We start from the raw sequence: 16,545 nt of genomic DNA, 5'->3' as shown, positions 1-16,545 counted from the left end.
TTTCTCGGAGGTGCGTTCGTTTTTTTTTGCCGAGGGACGCCGCGCCACCACCATCATGCCTTGCGTTTTTTTGTATCGCGCCGACCGACCAGTTCTTATGCGTGGGACGCGCCTGTTTAGTTGTGTATTCCGTGTGGCAAGTTTCTCGCCGTGTTTTGTGTGTGTGTGTGTGTGTGTGTGTGTTTTTTTTTTTGCAAGGGTACTACGTAACCCCCTTGCTTCCGCGATTCCCGCTCTTGGGGCCCTCGATCCCTCCCGCCGGTAGGTCGTCTCGTTCTGTTTTTTTGCTTCGTCCGTCAGCCGCCGCTGCGACCTGGGTGCCCCCTCCTTCCGAAGCTCTCCCTTACCGGTTATTTTGATAGCGAATTTCGGGGCCGTTGCACCTGTCGACCTTGAACTGGTGAAAGCAGGCGTTCCCCCTGCGCGCTGCCTGTCAGCCGGCGTGCTGCTGAGGGGGCGCCTTCGTAGCAGTTGTTATGAAAAACCGCCAGATAGTGGAGCCGAACCAGTTATGGGGACGTTAACTGTACTTGTTTTAAGTGTATCGTTATAAGAACGATGCAAAAATGTAAAGAAAGTAGAGAGGACGGAAAGGCAACTTGCCGCTGGCGTGTACCGAACCTGAAACCTTCGAATTGCGCGTACGGCGGCAGTGGTCTGGTCGTCCACATTATGGCGTATTCACGCGCATGCGAACCTCGGAGTGGTAGTCAGCGCCGCTCGCAACTATCACTGCGATTGGGGAACACTCCTTTTTTTAAAAGATGACAGTCTTTGTTGGGATACTTGTACGCGGAAGCTATGGCCTTTCTATCTCTCGCACGATTCAACTACCCGGCCAAAGTTTAAGCGCACTTGCTGAACGCCCAGTCATCTTGAACTGGTGGCTGCGTTCATATTTGTGAAGATTGCCGACCAAAAAGCAAAATTTACGCATATTTGAGGTGGAGCATCAGTACGTCAACGTTAGGTGGCGTGTTCCTTTACTAGGAAATACGTGGATACATTATTCTGAGAGACCCTGGTGTTCTTATAGGCTGCGTGAAAATGAGATGCTATGGACGAAAGAAGGCGAGCAGAAGACTCGTCTTTCGACATTTGCAGTGAAACACGCAGATACGCGGACATTTTTTGCTGTCAGTTGGCGTCATTTATCAAGCGATTTTTAAACGTGGTGTTATGACTTTACCGTTTATTTTACTTTATTCACATTTAAATCTATTGCAATACACTTACAACGGTGCGATTGACGTCCCCCACAATTTCCCTGGCTTCAGTATATGTTGGTTTCCATGGAGATTGCGCCAACGAAGAAAATATCTTTCATTTGTTGCCTCCACATCAAGGGGCACGTCGACCTGCGTTACTGTTCGCACGTGGTGGCGGTGGCTCATCGTCTTGCGAGGCGACCGCGTCGCTTGGCTCCGACTCGCCGTCGCGTGAACGTACTCCAGTGAACCTCCAGTGTTAAGAAAAAAAAAAAAAAGACTCTCCGATTGGTCAGCTCGCGGGGACGACCTGTCTTTTCCGGCCTAAGCCGCGGAGGGGCCGAGAAAGAGGATGTGCCGCGGCGAAAGCGGTGAAACAGAAGAAACTGGTCCGCTGCCCTCTTTTTTTTTTTTTTTTCTTCGCGGTCTTGTTCGTTGTGGCCCTGCCGGTCTGCACGCATACCCACGAAGGGAGAGGTTTGCGAGCCTCCCAGGGAGGGTCGACATTACGGCGGCGCCGGATGGATTGTCCCGCCTTGTTACGCAATCTGCCGGACGTCGCCGCTACTGTTGCTTATCTCGTGACTGCATGTGATTTCTCTCTCACAAGTGCACCGAAGTCCCTGGAGATCGAGAGTTCGCCACACTGGTCCCCATCGATCATTGCGTTTGCGGAGTTACGTCAAAAATGATCTATGCCCTCTTCCGTCCGTCGCCCATCACTCGCGCCATGCGACCGCCAGCGGATATGCAGCCTCCTGTTGTTAAAAAAAAAAAAAGAGAAGAGTTGGATGCGCGTGTATTTATCGATGGCAACCTGAACCCGTAACAGCTGGCACCCATTATATATACTGAACTTGTCGTTCTTTTTTAGGAGGACGTGAAGTCGAGCGAAGACAGCTGCTGTACGCGCGTCTGGGGCTGTGTCAAGAGTCGAGTCCGCAGTATCAAGATTCCTTTCAGGCCAGCGAGGGAGAGGATGTCGCGTTATCCGAGGGTTCGTAATAGGTGGACTACCATGACGGGTGCCGCAAAATAGATAAATCAGTCTTCAGTAACTAGGTGTTACCCGACAACCGGTCATGCGCCAAAGGAAGATTATGGTTTCTTTTATTGATTACCGCGCCAAAACGCCAGCAGTTCGCCGTCATTGTGACGTCGCGGGTTTCAAGCTCCCTTCTTTTTCGTTTTCTCATCGCATTCGGCTCGGAACAAGTCGTGCCGAAAATTTGCCAGATAAAATCGTGTGGCTGTGTTATGCCACAGTTAAGTTTATTATTGCCGCCCAGAATCCTCTTTCGAGGAAAGAGGAGGGTAAGGAGGGAAGTATCAGGTAAGCTTCCCTCACAGTTTCCCGATTTCTTAAAGCGGTCTTGCAACACTTTCTTTAGCAACATCGGAAAACGCTGCCGATCGGTGGTCGGGGCTCCTGAGAACACGGGAGCACGTAGCCTGGAATTACAGCACGTAGCCTGGAGCTACAGCACAGCACGTAGCCTGGAATTGACTATCACTTCTCAAAGTTAGATAGAGATAACTCCCTACTAAAGATGCGATCTACCCAAATGACCGCTCCATATACGCAAATTCTCTGCCATTGATTGACTTGAACCTCGTGGGCGACATAGATCCAGCTTGCGCCGCTGGAGGCCGCCACTTGCTCGCAACCGCTATAAAGGTTAGCTGTGCATTCATTAAAAAAAAATTCAAGGTCATGACGCGTGCGTGACGTAACTTTCCCCTCGTGCCAGCCCTCCCTGCTTGGCTTACAGCCTGCGACATATCTCTGCTGGGACTTGATTCTCTTATACTGTGGTTGATTCGTGTGGCACTGAACTCCTTTAGTGAAGCCATTAGATTGTTAATTTGAAAAGTCTTTCAGGGTCCCTTGCAATCTTCCTTGTATGAGAACCATATCTTTGCTATCGATTTCGCTAATGTAGTGGAGATTAGAGCCAGTGAAGTTTGATCGCACCGAATGGAAAGCCTAAAGGGGTACTGACACAGAATTTCGCGGCCGAGATAGCCTGCGGGGTCGATTCCTGCGACCGTTCGTATATCATCTGCAAAATATCAACAGCGAACGCAGGTTGAAACGCATTTTAAATTAATTTTGGAGTTTTTGTGAGCGTTCGACTCCATCGTGCCGTTCAAATCCTGCTTTCCCTCACGTCACCACGCCGCAGTCAATAAAGCAAGCTATTATGACGTCATAGCCGCCATTTTTTTCTTTTTGCCGCTTTTGTTCCGGCAGTTAGCCGCAGTCTATACTTCTCGGCGGCTGGTCTCGAATGCGTGGCCGGCGCGTACGCTTAGAAAGTTTAGTGTCTGGCCACACTGCGGGCCCGTTTCCGATTCGAAAGTAATGTTGTATTCGGGTGGTCGTTTTAGAGCGCTCTAGAGCACTCCGGAAAGCGACTCCGTGTTCGGGTGGTCGAAATCGAGCCCTAGCTCTGGATGCTGACCGTGCGGGAGTGTGTCCAAGTTGTGTGTACTGACATGGTCGAGAGCAGCACCCAGGGGCTTCTTTATAGCGAGAGACATCTTGTTAATATTTTATCTGTTATTAAATATGTAGTTAATAATTTAAAATTAATATCTATTTATTAGTTTAAAATTACTTCGATGGCCTCATTTTGCACCTGCACTCGCGAACGCCGGGTGTTTTGGCCGTCGCTTTTCAACGCCAGTTTGTGGGGCTATACAAGCTTAGCTTTAATACTAACAATAACAGTAAGGTAATAGTAATAATAAAATAATAGGGCAAGCGTCTCTGTACTGCATGGTGGGCCGTATGGACGGCCGGCGACACTGTTGGTCTCGTCGTATTTTCCCGGTGAACTCGTTTTCGCAGCAAGGCTGAAAACGCCGGCGCCTCGAGTGGGCAGGTACTTGCGAAAAAAAAAAAAAGTAGGGGGTTCCGATATTACGCGCCGATAACGCGATAAGATCTACGCGGCGCTCGTACAACCCGATAGAGAGCTTTCACTTTCGCTCGTCGGCGGCTCCTTTCGATCTGATACTCTTATCTGTGCGTGTGTGTGTGCAGGTTACGATTCATCGCCGCTGGCTGCGATCAAGTAGTTTACACGCGCATAGCCCCTTCAGTCACGAATTACAGTGCACTACACTCTAAAATAATATCGAGTGAAAAGGGTGTCTTTTTGTCCCACAACAATAATCGTCATCAGGCTTGCGTGCACTTCCTTTCTTGAAAACTCGGCGCTGGCCACTTTCCTATCGAGAATGCAATGTAACCCTGATAATGGGCACGCCGATCGTGACCGGAATGTACCGGGCGCGGGACGATAGCGCAAGGATGGAACGCAATATAGATGACGATTATTGTTGTGGGACAAAAAGACACCATTTTCACTCGCGCTTTCTTTAGAGTGTATCAAAAACGCGTCAAATTAGTGTGGCGTAATTCCGAGGCACTCAGTATAACATTCCAAGTGAGAAAATGAAGGAAAGCGCCTTTGTGAGTTATAATAATTGCACCTAATGAGTATCTAACTAATTATGTAATTATTCTGCTACCAGTCTAATTGGGCCTGAAATATATGAACAGCTTGCTTTTTAGTTGTACTTGTTTCCAGCTAAGAGGAAAAAAAAAGAACTTTTCACGTTGGTCTTGGAATGCGTCACGTCGAACATGGTAGTGCGCCCAGCAAAGTGATCTCCTGCAGCAATATGGAGCATAAATAAAGTTAAATGTTCGCGATTTGTCCACTCTGGGGGCCTGCACGAATGTGCACGCTAAGTTTCGAGTGCCATTTGATGAAACACGCTGTGCGTGCCGTGCCATTGAAGTTGTCGTCTCCGTTTGTACACGTCGTGACTGAAAGGGATCGTTCGTCGTTTCTGATCGACCTCTGCTGATTCGAAGGCCGCGGAGGTCGCATTTTTCGATACAAGCGGGAATAATAGGGGCCCGCGTGTGGTAATTCCTTCAGGGAGACGGGGAACGGGTTGTGCTCTGTTTGCTCATGCGGGAAACGGAGGGAAGAGGAAAGCGAGCTACAGCCCCCCCCCCCCCCCCCCTTGTTAGTGCCGAGCCCTGGCTTTAACTCCAGGTGGCCAACATCCCGGAGCCCTCCATTACGGCGTGGCTCGTACCCATATGGATTTGGCGCGTAACCCCCCTCCCTCCATATATTTTATATGGGGGGAGGGGGGTTACGCGATTTTATTGATAACCGCCTCTTATACATTCCCTGCGTGCGTTTGTATGGGTGCGCACGCGAAGCTTGAGGAAAGGTTTCCGTAGGTCGGTATTGTTATCTTTCCGCGCCTCACCTGTTTTTGCGGTGCCCCCGTGATCGGCCTCATGTCACGTCTTCACTTGCCGTCTTGATGGCGTCACAAATTTTGTCGATCTGTGACGTCACCGTGTGATTTATTTCTCCGTCCTGGCCGCGCCAGTGATTCCCACTTGCAGAAAGTGGATGAAAAAAAAAAACAACAACAACAAACACAGAAACGCGTTTTTTTTTCTTGTTTTCAAAATTACGACATTCTGAAGCATTCTTCAGCGAGTCACGATGCAGCAATGCGAGAGAGATTGGTGGTGCGCAATCAGTTCAAACAAGGATGGCGGCGGCCACTATCCGATTGCGTGGCGTATGCTTAAATGGCCGCGCCCGCTGCGAAGGAATTCTTAGCTTTCTTCAAAACCGCGTGGTTTGCGTGCATTCCGCCCTTAGGACGAAAAGAAAGAGAAATAAAAAAAAAAGTGCCTCGTGCACATCTCATCACGTCGATCTTCCCCATCTCGGCGTACGTGACGTTCTGAAATCGAGCGGGTCGCGTTTCGATCTCCGCCCGACGATCGGCACGGAGGGCGGCTGCGGAAGGGATCGCCTGGCGCGCTGACGCATTCTGCCGACCTTGGCCCTTCCCTTCCTTTAGCGTTCCTGTTTTGTTTCGTCTCTTTTTGTCCCCCTCCCGTTGCGTTTGTTTTTCCGCGTGCGTACCTTTTTTTGCGGTCACTACGCAGACACAGTGTCGTTTTGGAACGCTATGCCTTCGCCACATCGGACCGACATCCTGCCGGCGTTGCGGAAAGACTGAGCTTGTCGTTTCGGTTTCTGGTTTCCGTGTCTGCGCGTGCGTGCCTTCGCGTTCAAGAGGAGGCGGGTATACAGTTACGCGGTGTGCTGGCCGACTTTGAAAGATTGATTTATGGGAAGGTGTGAACCCGTGGGTGTATCGATTGACAGTTCAATCGCGTGGATGGATCTAGTCATGCTAACGGAATGAGAGACTTAGGAGCAAAATGTTTAAGAAACTTTTTGTTTTGGGGGGGGGGGGGGGGTACCTGGATTTCATTAATGTACGGTACTCCCAAATCGCAATACACTGGGTCATATATATATATATATATATATATATATATATATATATATATATATATATATATATATATATATATATATATATATATATATATATAGCTGTATGCATGGCTTCGAGAGCTCAGGTGTTTTTGCTTCACTGCATTGCCACGATTGAGTTAGTCGAGGGTGTGTTGCTGCCAAGAGCTTCGGGAATGGAAAATCCCACACTCAGTGGTTTGAATGGGATCTTGAAATTTTGGGGTTATATTTTTTTATTATTCTTGTGTGTAAAGCTGCCATGTCATTTGATGGCATTGGATGCCTCACAATGGAACAGCAGTAGTTGGTGGATTGTCGGGGAAACCACGTTCGGACGACTGGCGTGCTCGTTGAAATGCCACGCGATGAGAGTCGATTTTGGGATTGCTCGCAGTTTCTTATCATTTGCTCGTAGAGTAGCGCAACTGCCTCGGAAAGACATTGAAACCTACTTTGCGCCATGTGCTTGCATTCGTTTCTCAAGCAGTTTTCAGGTACTTTTCAGTGGATGCCAGCAGGGTTTTTTTCCCCCAAAAACCTTCATCAATTGCTGGTGAGGTATACATGCCTCGCCCGCTAACTCAGTATTTAAAATATATAACTTGCGCCATTGTGCAAGACAGGGTCTAGGGTTTCATGGTGTTGTAACATGCAAAAGACGTGTAACCAGACGCACCTCAATGAGGTTTTGTTGTAATTGTCTCTCTTGTGTTAGGTTCATGGAAATGCATAAATTTTCAAGGTCATTTTTTGTTATCACATTGCCATTTCATTGTATTGCATGATGAATGTGATCACATTGCCATTTCATTGTATTGCATGATGAATGTGATAGTGTTTTCTTTGTCATGTGTTTAATTAACATCGACCCTCTTCCTCTTGTTCCATTACAGATGGGTCTGCGAGGACTTTCCGGAGCTCAAGGCGGCCATGGAAAACCACGTCCTCAATGACTATGACACCAAAAGGTGAGTGCTCTTTCATTTCTGTATGCACTGAGCTGCAACAAGGAGAGAGATATATATGAGAACTGTGCAGATTACGTTGAGGTGGAAACAGTTTCAGGACGTGGAAGTGGCTGTGTGTTACGTGCAGTAGTCATGGATTGAAACACGTTTTTTTTAATAAGAGTAACGACTGGTATGAGCAGTTGCTTGAGATAACGCTTCATGTTACTGCAAGTTAATCTTGGCTCTGATATAAGTGTTAGTCGAAATTACGCCAGTGTGACACGAGCTGTAGACGCTGGAAATGAAACCATGTGCATACATAGACTAAATTTTCGCGGGTCAGTCTGCGAGTACTCTACGGAGAAGAAGCACGATATGTTGTGTAGCAAGTCTAGTGCATACAAACACAGATGCACACACTGAACACTGACATAGGAAAGCTATTAAGGCGGTTATATCGAGGCGAGAAACGTGAAGATGGATAACTTATTTTAAAAGAGGGTACTAAATATGTGACTGGGTAATTGAGTGGGGCATGGAGATGTCGAAGCTGCACACTGTGTTACATTTTCGATCCAACCTGTTTAAATAAGCATCACATTTAAAGGTAGTTACTCTACGTTCCCTGGTCTCATTTTGAGCATTGTGTTTCTGTTTTATAAGATGAATGCCGGATGCTCCCCTTTTTTTTGAACCCCCCCTCCCCCACTTTGCTCGAAACAGTTGGGAGTGGTGAGAATGTTTCATGGGCATCTTGGTGAAAGCCAAGTCCTGAAGTTCAAACTTGAACGAAAACTAAAATTTCATTAAGTAGGATTGCCCACTTTGGCCCGTGCTGTTGTGCCCTCTGTATTGCGAAATTTCGACCTGCTCTTTGCGTTTTCTTTTTTCTTTTCCCCCATGGCTACAGCTATGAGAGCATGCGGACCCTCTGCGACAAGTACAACAGAGCGATCGACAGTTTCTTGCAACTGGTGAGTTGACTTTCGAAGCTGCAAGCCTGACTTCAGTTGTTTATAGGGGTTTCGGGTGTGCATTCATCATCCGCTCTGCATACCATCAAAAACCATTCGAAATGAGCAAGCTTGTCATTTAATTTTCGGTTAATGTGGCCAAGTCGAGTGTTCTAGCTTGACGTCCAAAAATGCATTCAAGTTGCATGTCGCAAGAATGCATTTTCTTTTGCCGTTGTTAGCGCTTTTTGAGGCACCGCAGGCTGGTCGAGATGCTTTGAAACACCAATTTCAACGTTTTTATTCATCAAGTTGGGCACAGTAATATGTGAACTGGACACGGCATATATGCATGAAAAGTTTTATAGCCAGTTATATGAAATCCACTTCCAAAGTTTCTAAAGGTAGGGCTAATTTGTGGAGTTAACTATCACATGTGTACCAGTATGATACCTGGCAATTATGCTCTTTGTAGAGTGGTGCATTGACTAGTCCAGCAGCTTAAGAGGGAAGACTGCTTTATGAAGCTGTTTCTTCATTTTTGAGCATATCTTTATGAAACTTTAATAGCTTATGTATATTTGTCGTGATTTCAAATGTGCAATTGTTCTTCGAGGACAGTATATCCTTAAACTATCAAGCGTTTTGTGTGCCTTGCTAAGAGTGAGATTGTTTTTTTAGTTAGTAACCAAATTTAGTTAATAACCCAACCTAACCTAAATAGTTTGGAGTTAACGCCATGTCCACTAAAGTAAGAATGGCTATTGTACACCTATTTGAGCGAAATTTGTGGTGTTACATTTTGCTGAGTGAAGTCTCAGTTTGACATTGATTTGTTCACAAATGTTAAAAATACAAAAGGATTTGTTCGGATTGCTTTGTGGCATCCATTTCCGTTTCATTGCTTCCAATTGCATTCCAAGTTATGGTGACAGGTTAATTTGCTTTGCAGCTCTCACAGTTTACAAAACCTCCCTTCTAACAGTACAAAAAATATTTTTCAGTTTAAAAACCAAGTATTGTACTAGTGATAATTGCATACTTGAAATAACCACATAAGGTGTGAATGTTTCACAAAGAACTGTAACATTTTTCAGAATATTTCACAAAAGACAATAAAAAACACGTTTCTGAAGCACGATCTCCCCTTAAATGTGTACAGTGACGCTCAAGCTTAATGAGCACGCAACATTGCACTGGTCAGATGTGTTACATTAACTGGCCTGTTTCTAAAACATAGAGAGCCCTAGTGGACAAGTGCCACGGGTCCTTGCTGTCCCCGCTTATTTGTCGCGCTCTTGGGACGGAACGTAAGTAACGTGGTCACTTCCCCTCTTTTTGGGGTCTGCTGCATTTGGAGGAAGCACCTCATCAGCACTAGCACCGTGTAAGTAGTGTAAAGTTCTCAAAATACACCCCTGATTTGTCAGTATCGTTGTGAGACACGATATAAGGCACCTAAACGTACATACTGACCCAAAGAGATGTTCATGTTATACCAGTAGGACTACTGATGAGGTGCCTTCCCTAAATGCTGTGTTTGTGGCACGGAGGAAGAAATGTTTAGGGGGTTAGAACGGATGCCCACAGGCATCCAGTTAATGCTGCATAATGTGCAAAACAAGCTACGATAGAGTCATCTTGGCTTGCGGCGCGAAGCTGCAACCGAAAAAAGAAAAGGAAAAAGAAAGAAAACGCAAAGGCGAAGCAATGAACGCGATAGCAACAAATTGGAAGGTCACGTGCAGAATGGCAAGCAGATCGAAACGTGCCCCGTGTTTCTCATGCATAAATGATGCATGAAATGTACTCACAGGTACAGATGAATACAAATAAGTGTCTCAACTGTTATTTCGCTTTGTCTGAATAGCATGCGCTTTTCGTAAACGAAGACCGTGCAACGATTGCAGTGACTTTTGTGCGCCCGATAACCACAACAGAACCGTTCCAGTGAAAGCTCAAGGACAGCTAAGCCGTAGAATTGTCCCCACCACGAGACACGCGCATGCGTGGGAATCCACCCCGCCTCCTCCCCATGGGGCAAAGAACGCTTTGGAGGGGAAAGCGCGCACAGCGGCAATGTAACAATGTGGCCAGCGGCGTGCGCTCATTGCACTGTCTTGCTGGCAATGCTGAAAACACGATAGTTCTTCCCGAGATGCCTGGCACCAGGGGTAAGTGGTACCAGGGGTAAGTGGCACCAGGGGTAAGTGGTATAAATAGCTTGCCATTTGAACATTCAAGGACGTGCTCCTTCGTGGCTCAGTGGCTAACGCCTCGCACTCACAATTCAGAGGTCCCACGTTCGGTTTCGCGTGCCGGAGTTTTTTTCTGGATTATTTTTTTATTGCGTTTTTATATATATAGATACGTATACACATACAGTGAGTGACGGTGACGCCGACGCCGGCAGCAAAGTCCAGCCGAGAGTGTCCGTATAATTGCTATCGCAATAAAAGAGCTGAAAAGAAGACACTATCAAATGGACGCAGCTGAGCGGGTGCGCGTGCCCCCATTCTCTTTAACAGCGTTTGTGTGTAACGACAGCAGCGTTTGCTTCAGCGGGTACGTTCAGTAGAGACAATGTGGAGCAGTAAATGAGTGTGATGGAATGCGCTGTGCGTCCATGCTTTGTGACAGCAGCGGAATGCGAGCAACCCACGGGACATGTTTAATCAAAAACCAAAATGCCGGCGATTCATTTTTTTGCTGCTAGACGCCTTCAGCATGATTGGCGCTCTGGCAGTGCGACATTATTTGGTCGCCTCGAGGAGTGGAGTTGCGCCTCTTAAATGTTTCTTCCTCTGTGATTTGCGGGAACGTCCAATCTTTGAAATTTCGGGTGTTTCATGGCTCTGCGGGCCGCGCCGCATTGCACGATCGACGCACCTCGTTGCTTAGTCCTGTCATGTCTCGTGCCGCCTCAGCATTGTCATGCTCGTGGTCCTCAACAACGTGCGAACGCTTTTCCCCTCACCCTGCCATCGTTGCTGCGCTGCCACGCTGTCTCGCCGATACCATCGCTTGGTCGTCCCATCCTCCCCTCTCCCGCTTGACCGCCGCCTCTTCTGCCTGCCGCTGTGCTGACTGTGTGCCCTTGCTGTATGCGCCGCTCGTACCATCATCGTCGTCGCTGCTGCCATTGCTGCTGCTGCTTCACCAAACCCCACCTGTGTGTCTCATCTTGGCCGACTCTGGGGATTGCATCACACCGGACAACGGTTATTTCACCTTTCTTTTGTCGCATGCTGGGAGGAGGGGGGGGGTGTCTGTGGGCCCAGTAAGCGAGAAATGCTTATTGTAGGCTTGAACTGGCATTTTTGCACTGCCTTGCCTCTGTCTTGCCGAAAGTTTAAGTGGAGGACATTGAGCCAATTTTTTGTATATCTAAAGGTTTCTTTCTCATGAAATGTGTAATTTGACTCTCCTGTGCGAAGGCTGAGGCAGTCTGGCTATCACCTAATACATGAGCACCGGCCCTTATATGAAAGGAGCAGTTGGACGGCATGGCTAGCTGTGTTTGTAGAATGCTTCCATGTCACGGATGAGTTAGGCTAACACAACAAACATTCTTTCTTCCACCTAAACAAGATCGCTTATCTAGGCCATTTATGTCGTACACATTTTAGACTTTAAAAAGTGCATACCTATTTCGATTTAAAGGCATCTTGCCTTAATTTCAGTCTAAGTTCACTTCGTTCCCAAACATTCAAGGCATTCAAACTATCTGCAACAATGTCACTGCATCGTGTCTCTTTGGTTAGTGCACTGTCATTGATGGGAGTCTTCTGCTGCATTCCTTTTTGTTTCTGCGGTAAAGGTCCACACATTTAGTTGTGTTCAGCTTTATTTTAGTGTGTAATGTACCATAATACTGGTGATCAAGACAACATTCCGTTTCGTGATATCAAGGGCTTTTTTTTAGCCAGAATTAAGATTAAGGCAATGTTATATTATTATTAAGTTCAGTGCTGAAATTATTTTAAAAGACAGGTTCGGGATCTTGAAGGGACTGGCGAAGCTGGCAGGCTATGAGGAAAGTAAGTCGATTGCCGTTTTAGTTGTCTGCAAAGAGTCAAAATCAAATGTAAAAAGTATTGCAGATGATGGGATAAATAGGCTATGGGTTGTAAGCTACTTAACAAACAACTTTAGCTTACAAAGAGGGCATTGTTGAAAGCTGAGGCAGCATGTGCTCGGTATGAGGATGTTGCCCTAAGAACATAAGCATTTCTTGCTTAACAATGTATCCAGGGTTGAGAGACAATTGCCGATTTATTCATCATTAAACTGCTTTTTGCAAACATCTAGCTTTCTCTCTTTCCTTCACTCTAGCCAATTGCAAAATTAAGTCGCGTTTCTGGCACAAAGCTTAAACCTTCAGAACCGTTGTCCGGTTTGTTCCTGGCGCTATCCCGGCCAGCCATGTTGACTCCTACAAGTGCATGATTTTGCACTGTACCTTGATGTCTCGGAGGTCCTCATTTTTCTGCGGCACTGTATGCAGAACATGTGGCATACAGTGCCGCAGTTTATGCAACTTATGCAAACAGTGCACGTGCATGCATGTGCACAACATGTGCATGTGTGTGCGCATGTGATGCATGATATGACATGCGCGTGTTGTGATACGAATGCTGAAGATGACGTTGTACTTCGCCTGTTACTGTTTGGTGTGCCCATGTTAAGGAAAAAGCTGGTCAGTACTGACCTCCTTTCCTTGAACGATAAATTTTTGTGATGAATTTGGCTATTACTTTCTTTTTATTTGTCATTTTTTTGTTGCATCTTGTTTATCATATCACTTCTTATTGTTGTTGTGTTTTTAGTTGATTCCGTACCTTTAATGTCTACCATAGAATGATTGACACCTCTGCATGATATGATTCCAGCATTGTTTTATATGAAGTTATAATTTAGCGCTGTTGAGTGCGACGCCTCTGCAATGAAGCGATGCATGTGAAAAGGCATTCCACTTGCTCGATCAGAGCTCCTGTCTTTATGTGCTGTTATCAACAATACTCCAACGACAAATATTGTCACAACAAACGAAAATATCACTAGGACAGTTTCACATCATAATCGGCTGGATCATTTGGCTTACAATTAAACAAATCTTGTAATACTACCACTAAGATACGTGCACATTGGGAGGGCTCGTTGATGCTGTTACCATGTATGGAGTTGGAACTTTGGCTCCATGTTGTTGCAGTACTTATCTTTTACATATCCATATAAGTAATTGTCACAGCTAGACAGAGCAACCACTCGGCAGTTCTACTCTCAGTACACTCTCAGTAAACGGAAATCTGTTAAACAGAGCTTTTGCTTATATGGAACAACTGCCTCCACTATGATTGGTCTCATACTTGCATTCTTTACGCTTGTTTATCTCTCAGTAAACGGAGTTCCTATCAATGAAACACATTTTCGTGGTCCCTTGAGGTTCTCTTTAACGAGTGTTACTGTATACTGGAACTTTAGAGCACATACACGAGGACTCAGACGAAAGGATCACAAGGACCAGCGCTGGTCTTTGCGATCCTTTCATCTATGTCCTCATGTGTGTGCGCTAATGTTTCAGCGTGCAGCAAGACCCACTAGCCCGCATTTCCGTATTATTGGAATGTACTGTATTTAGTGGTGTCACTATGACTGTTTTCGCAAGGGAACATTTCATTACACCCTGGTGTTTTCTCAGAGTGCACCATGAGCCTCAGTGCTGTAATATAAATTGTGCTCACACAGTTCATTGGCGCAACAGAAGAAAATTAGTGGCTCGTCTCATTTAACACCTCGTCAATTCATGTATAAATTCTTCGTTTGCTAGACTTTTTTTTTTAATTTACTCTGCAGTGAGTTGAAGGTGGTGGAGTCTTTTCAACAACATTACCTGTGTGATAAAGAATTGAGGTTTCTACCACGGAGGCGTTCGGCCACATGTGTTCGTTTACTTAAACTGGGCTTGTGGATGTCCACCCCCAGGAATACCATTCTCTTATCGTTTTGGGGAGCCATTGGCTGTAAAGTGTCAAACAAAAGGGTTAAGTATGGTCAAGTACATTAGTGTACCCTTGAGCAGGAAAGTTTGTTGCATATTCACGCAAAGAGGAGCAGATGAATTTTACACATTGATTGCACTGAGCCATGACATCTGTGATGGTTGCCTGGCCACTTCCATCCCCCTATAAACCCTGGGCTGTAGGGCAGAGTAAGGATCGTTTCGCTTGTGAGGGCAAGCTTTACTTATTTGACCCACAGAGTCAATATGGTACAGTTAAAGGAACTGGATTTCTATACAAAACAACTGATCAGAATGCGGTCAGCACGTATAACTCATTTGATGTCTTCTATTTATACGATTGTCCTCGAGCATCAACAAATTCGAGGTGGTAATCAGTAGTGACATAAGCAAGAAGTCGGTTCCTATCCCGCGATGCATGAGGCAAACGTGAGTTTTCAAAAGACGAAGCCTTTGCGTTGCACGATGGGATACTTAAGTAATTCAGGATGATCAATGCGATCTACTATTACACCTGCTGCATGATTGTTTTTGCTAGCACGTTTAGTTTCAGAGTGTGAGTTTTGGCTCACCTTACATTTTACTGAATAAAACTGCAGTTGTGTTGACGGTCGTTGGTCAACGAGTATGCCCCTTGCCCATTTTACAGTGGAAGGGCACGTCGCGTCCTGAGCGGCTGCACACGCGACCGTCGACGGCGCTCCTGCGGCACATCTTGCAGCAGGTGTACAACACGGCCATTGTCGATCCCGAAAGGCTCAACTCGTACGAGCCTTTCTCTCCCGAGGTGAGCGAAAACAAAGCATGCTCTGCGAACAACCGCCAAATCTTGCCCTCTCTCATAATCAGATCGCACTCTCTAGGATATTTCAGGCGCATGGGCTGCAGGACCAACACAGTTCCCGTTCTCTTCCAACTTATCAATTTCCTTTTCTTCAAGATTAGTTAACGATGTGAGGCTGTGAATGCAACTACACATTGCGTTTCTTAAATTTTAGAAACAGTTTTTTTAATAAGCTCACTGATTGTATGTTTCAGTAGCACATTACCACAATTTTGGTTTACAAGAAATTCTGCAAATTATTAGTACGTGTGGCAATGACACATTGGGAATGCAATATAAACAAAGACTTGTTATGTAGGTCTTTGTAAGCTATAGTTTATTTGAAGTTGAATAGGTGACCTATGAAGGGAAACTAGAATGAAATATTGATTCGCCTGCATTATCACCCTTCCACAGCAAGTCATATTGGTGCAATCATCGGTGGCTGCCGCCACACCTACATGTGTTTCAAGTGCTTATCTGTAGCATTGTTGCGCTCGTGCCTAATTGTGAATCTTTGGTCAGCCAGTCTCTGCAGTTGCCAAAAGCAATATCTTCTTGCAGAATTGTGGCATAGGGCGCACTCACTTGAGGGGTGCAGATAACTTTCCTGCAACAAATCGACTGCGGTTTCCGCTAGCCGGTAGGCGTACGTCGAGCCATCTAAAGCCTGAGAAGTTATCAGACGCTTTGAGATTTCTCTCTACTATGTCTTTGACCGCTAGTACATTTAGAACAGGGACATATTGGCGAGGTTTTGCTTTGACTAGTAAACAGCCTTGTCATGGAAAGACATGCACGGTAGGCTAGAAGAAGCTGTTGCATCACAGACTTTTACTACTGCTAGTGCCTAGATAAATCTTTATTTATGAAGATGGATTATTACACTGTCGTTTAAAGCTGAGGCAAGGACTTGAGAACTTCAATTCTTGTTATAATGAACCTATGATGCCAAAGTTACAACGGTATAGGTCTTGAAAAAGCAGTCAGTTTGTACCGAATTTGTGTTTCACTCTCGTGTTTTTTTGAGTATAATGAACAGTTTGCCATGCATGTAGGTTAACAGGACCAATATAACCAGTCACTAGATCGGCCAAGCCAGGTTATATATTGAATGAGCCTCTTTTATTTTGAACTTCGTCGCGAGCGTAGGTCGGCAAACTCGCTCAAAAGTCAACTCGCTCAGGTTCAGACTTGAGTCGAGCCGTGGG

General features: G+C 45.9%; 1 protein-coding gene across 4 annotated transcripts in view; it reads left to right on the top strand.

The window, feature by feature from the left end:
* Positions 1–16,545, top strand: part of gpp (DOT1 like histone lysine methyltransferase grappa) — a 92,619-nt gene that overhangs the window by 13,892 nt on the left and 62,182 nt on the right. For all 4 annotated transcript variants that reach the window (XR_012886542.1, XM_075875780.1, XM_037433707.2 and 1 more), the window contains exons 3-5: positions 7,480–7,554; positions 8,447–8,510; positions 15,161–15,298. Coding sequence is in view for 3 of the 4 variants with exons in the window: in XM_075875780.1 (XP_075731895.1) it covers positions 7,480–7,554; positions 8,447–8,510; positions 15,161–15,298 (277 nt within the window). In the remaining variant the exon portion in view is untranslated. The remainder of the gene's footprint in view (positions 1–7,479; positions 7,555–8,446; positions 8,511–15,160; positions 15,299–16,545) is intronic.

Source organism: Rhipicephalus microplus, chromosome 10, assembly GCF_043290135.1.
Source record: "Rhipicephalus microplus isolate Deutch F79 chromosome 10, USDA_Rmic, whole genome shotgun sequence".
NCBI lineage: Eukaryota > Metazoa > Arthropoda > Arachnida > Ixodida > Ixodidae > Rhipicephalus > Rhipicephalus microplus.
This window is presented reverse-complemented; position numbering and strand designations above follow the sequence as displayed.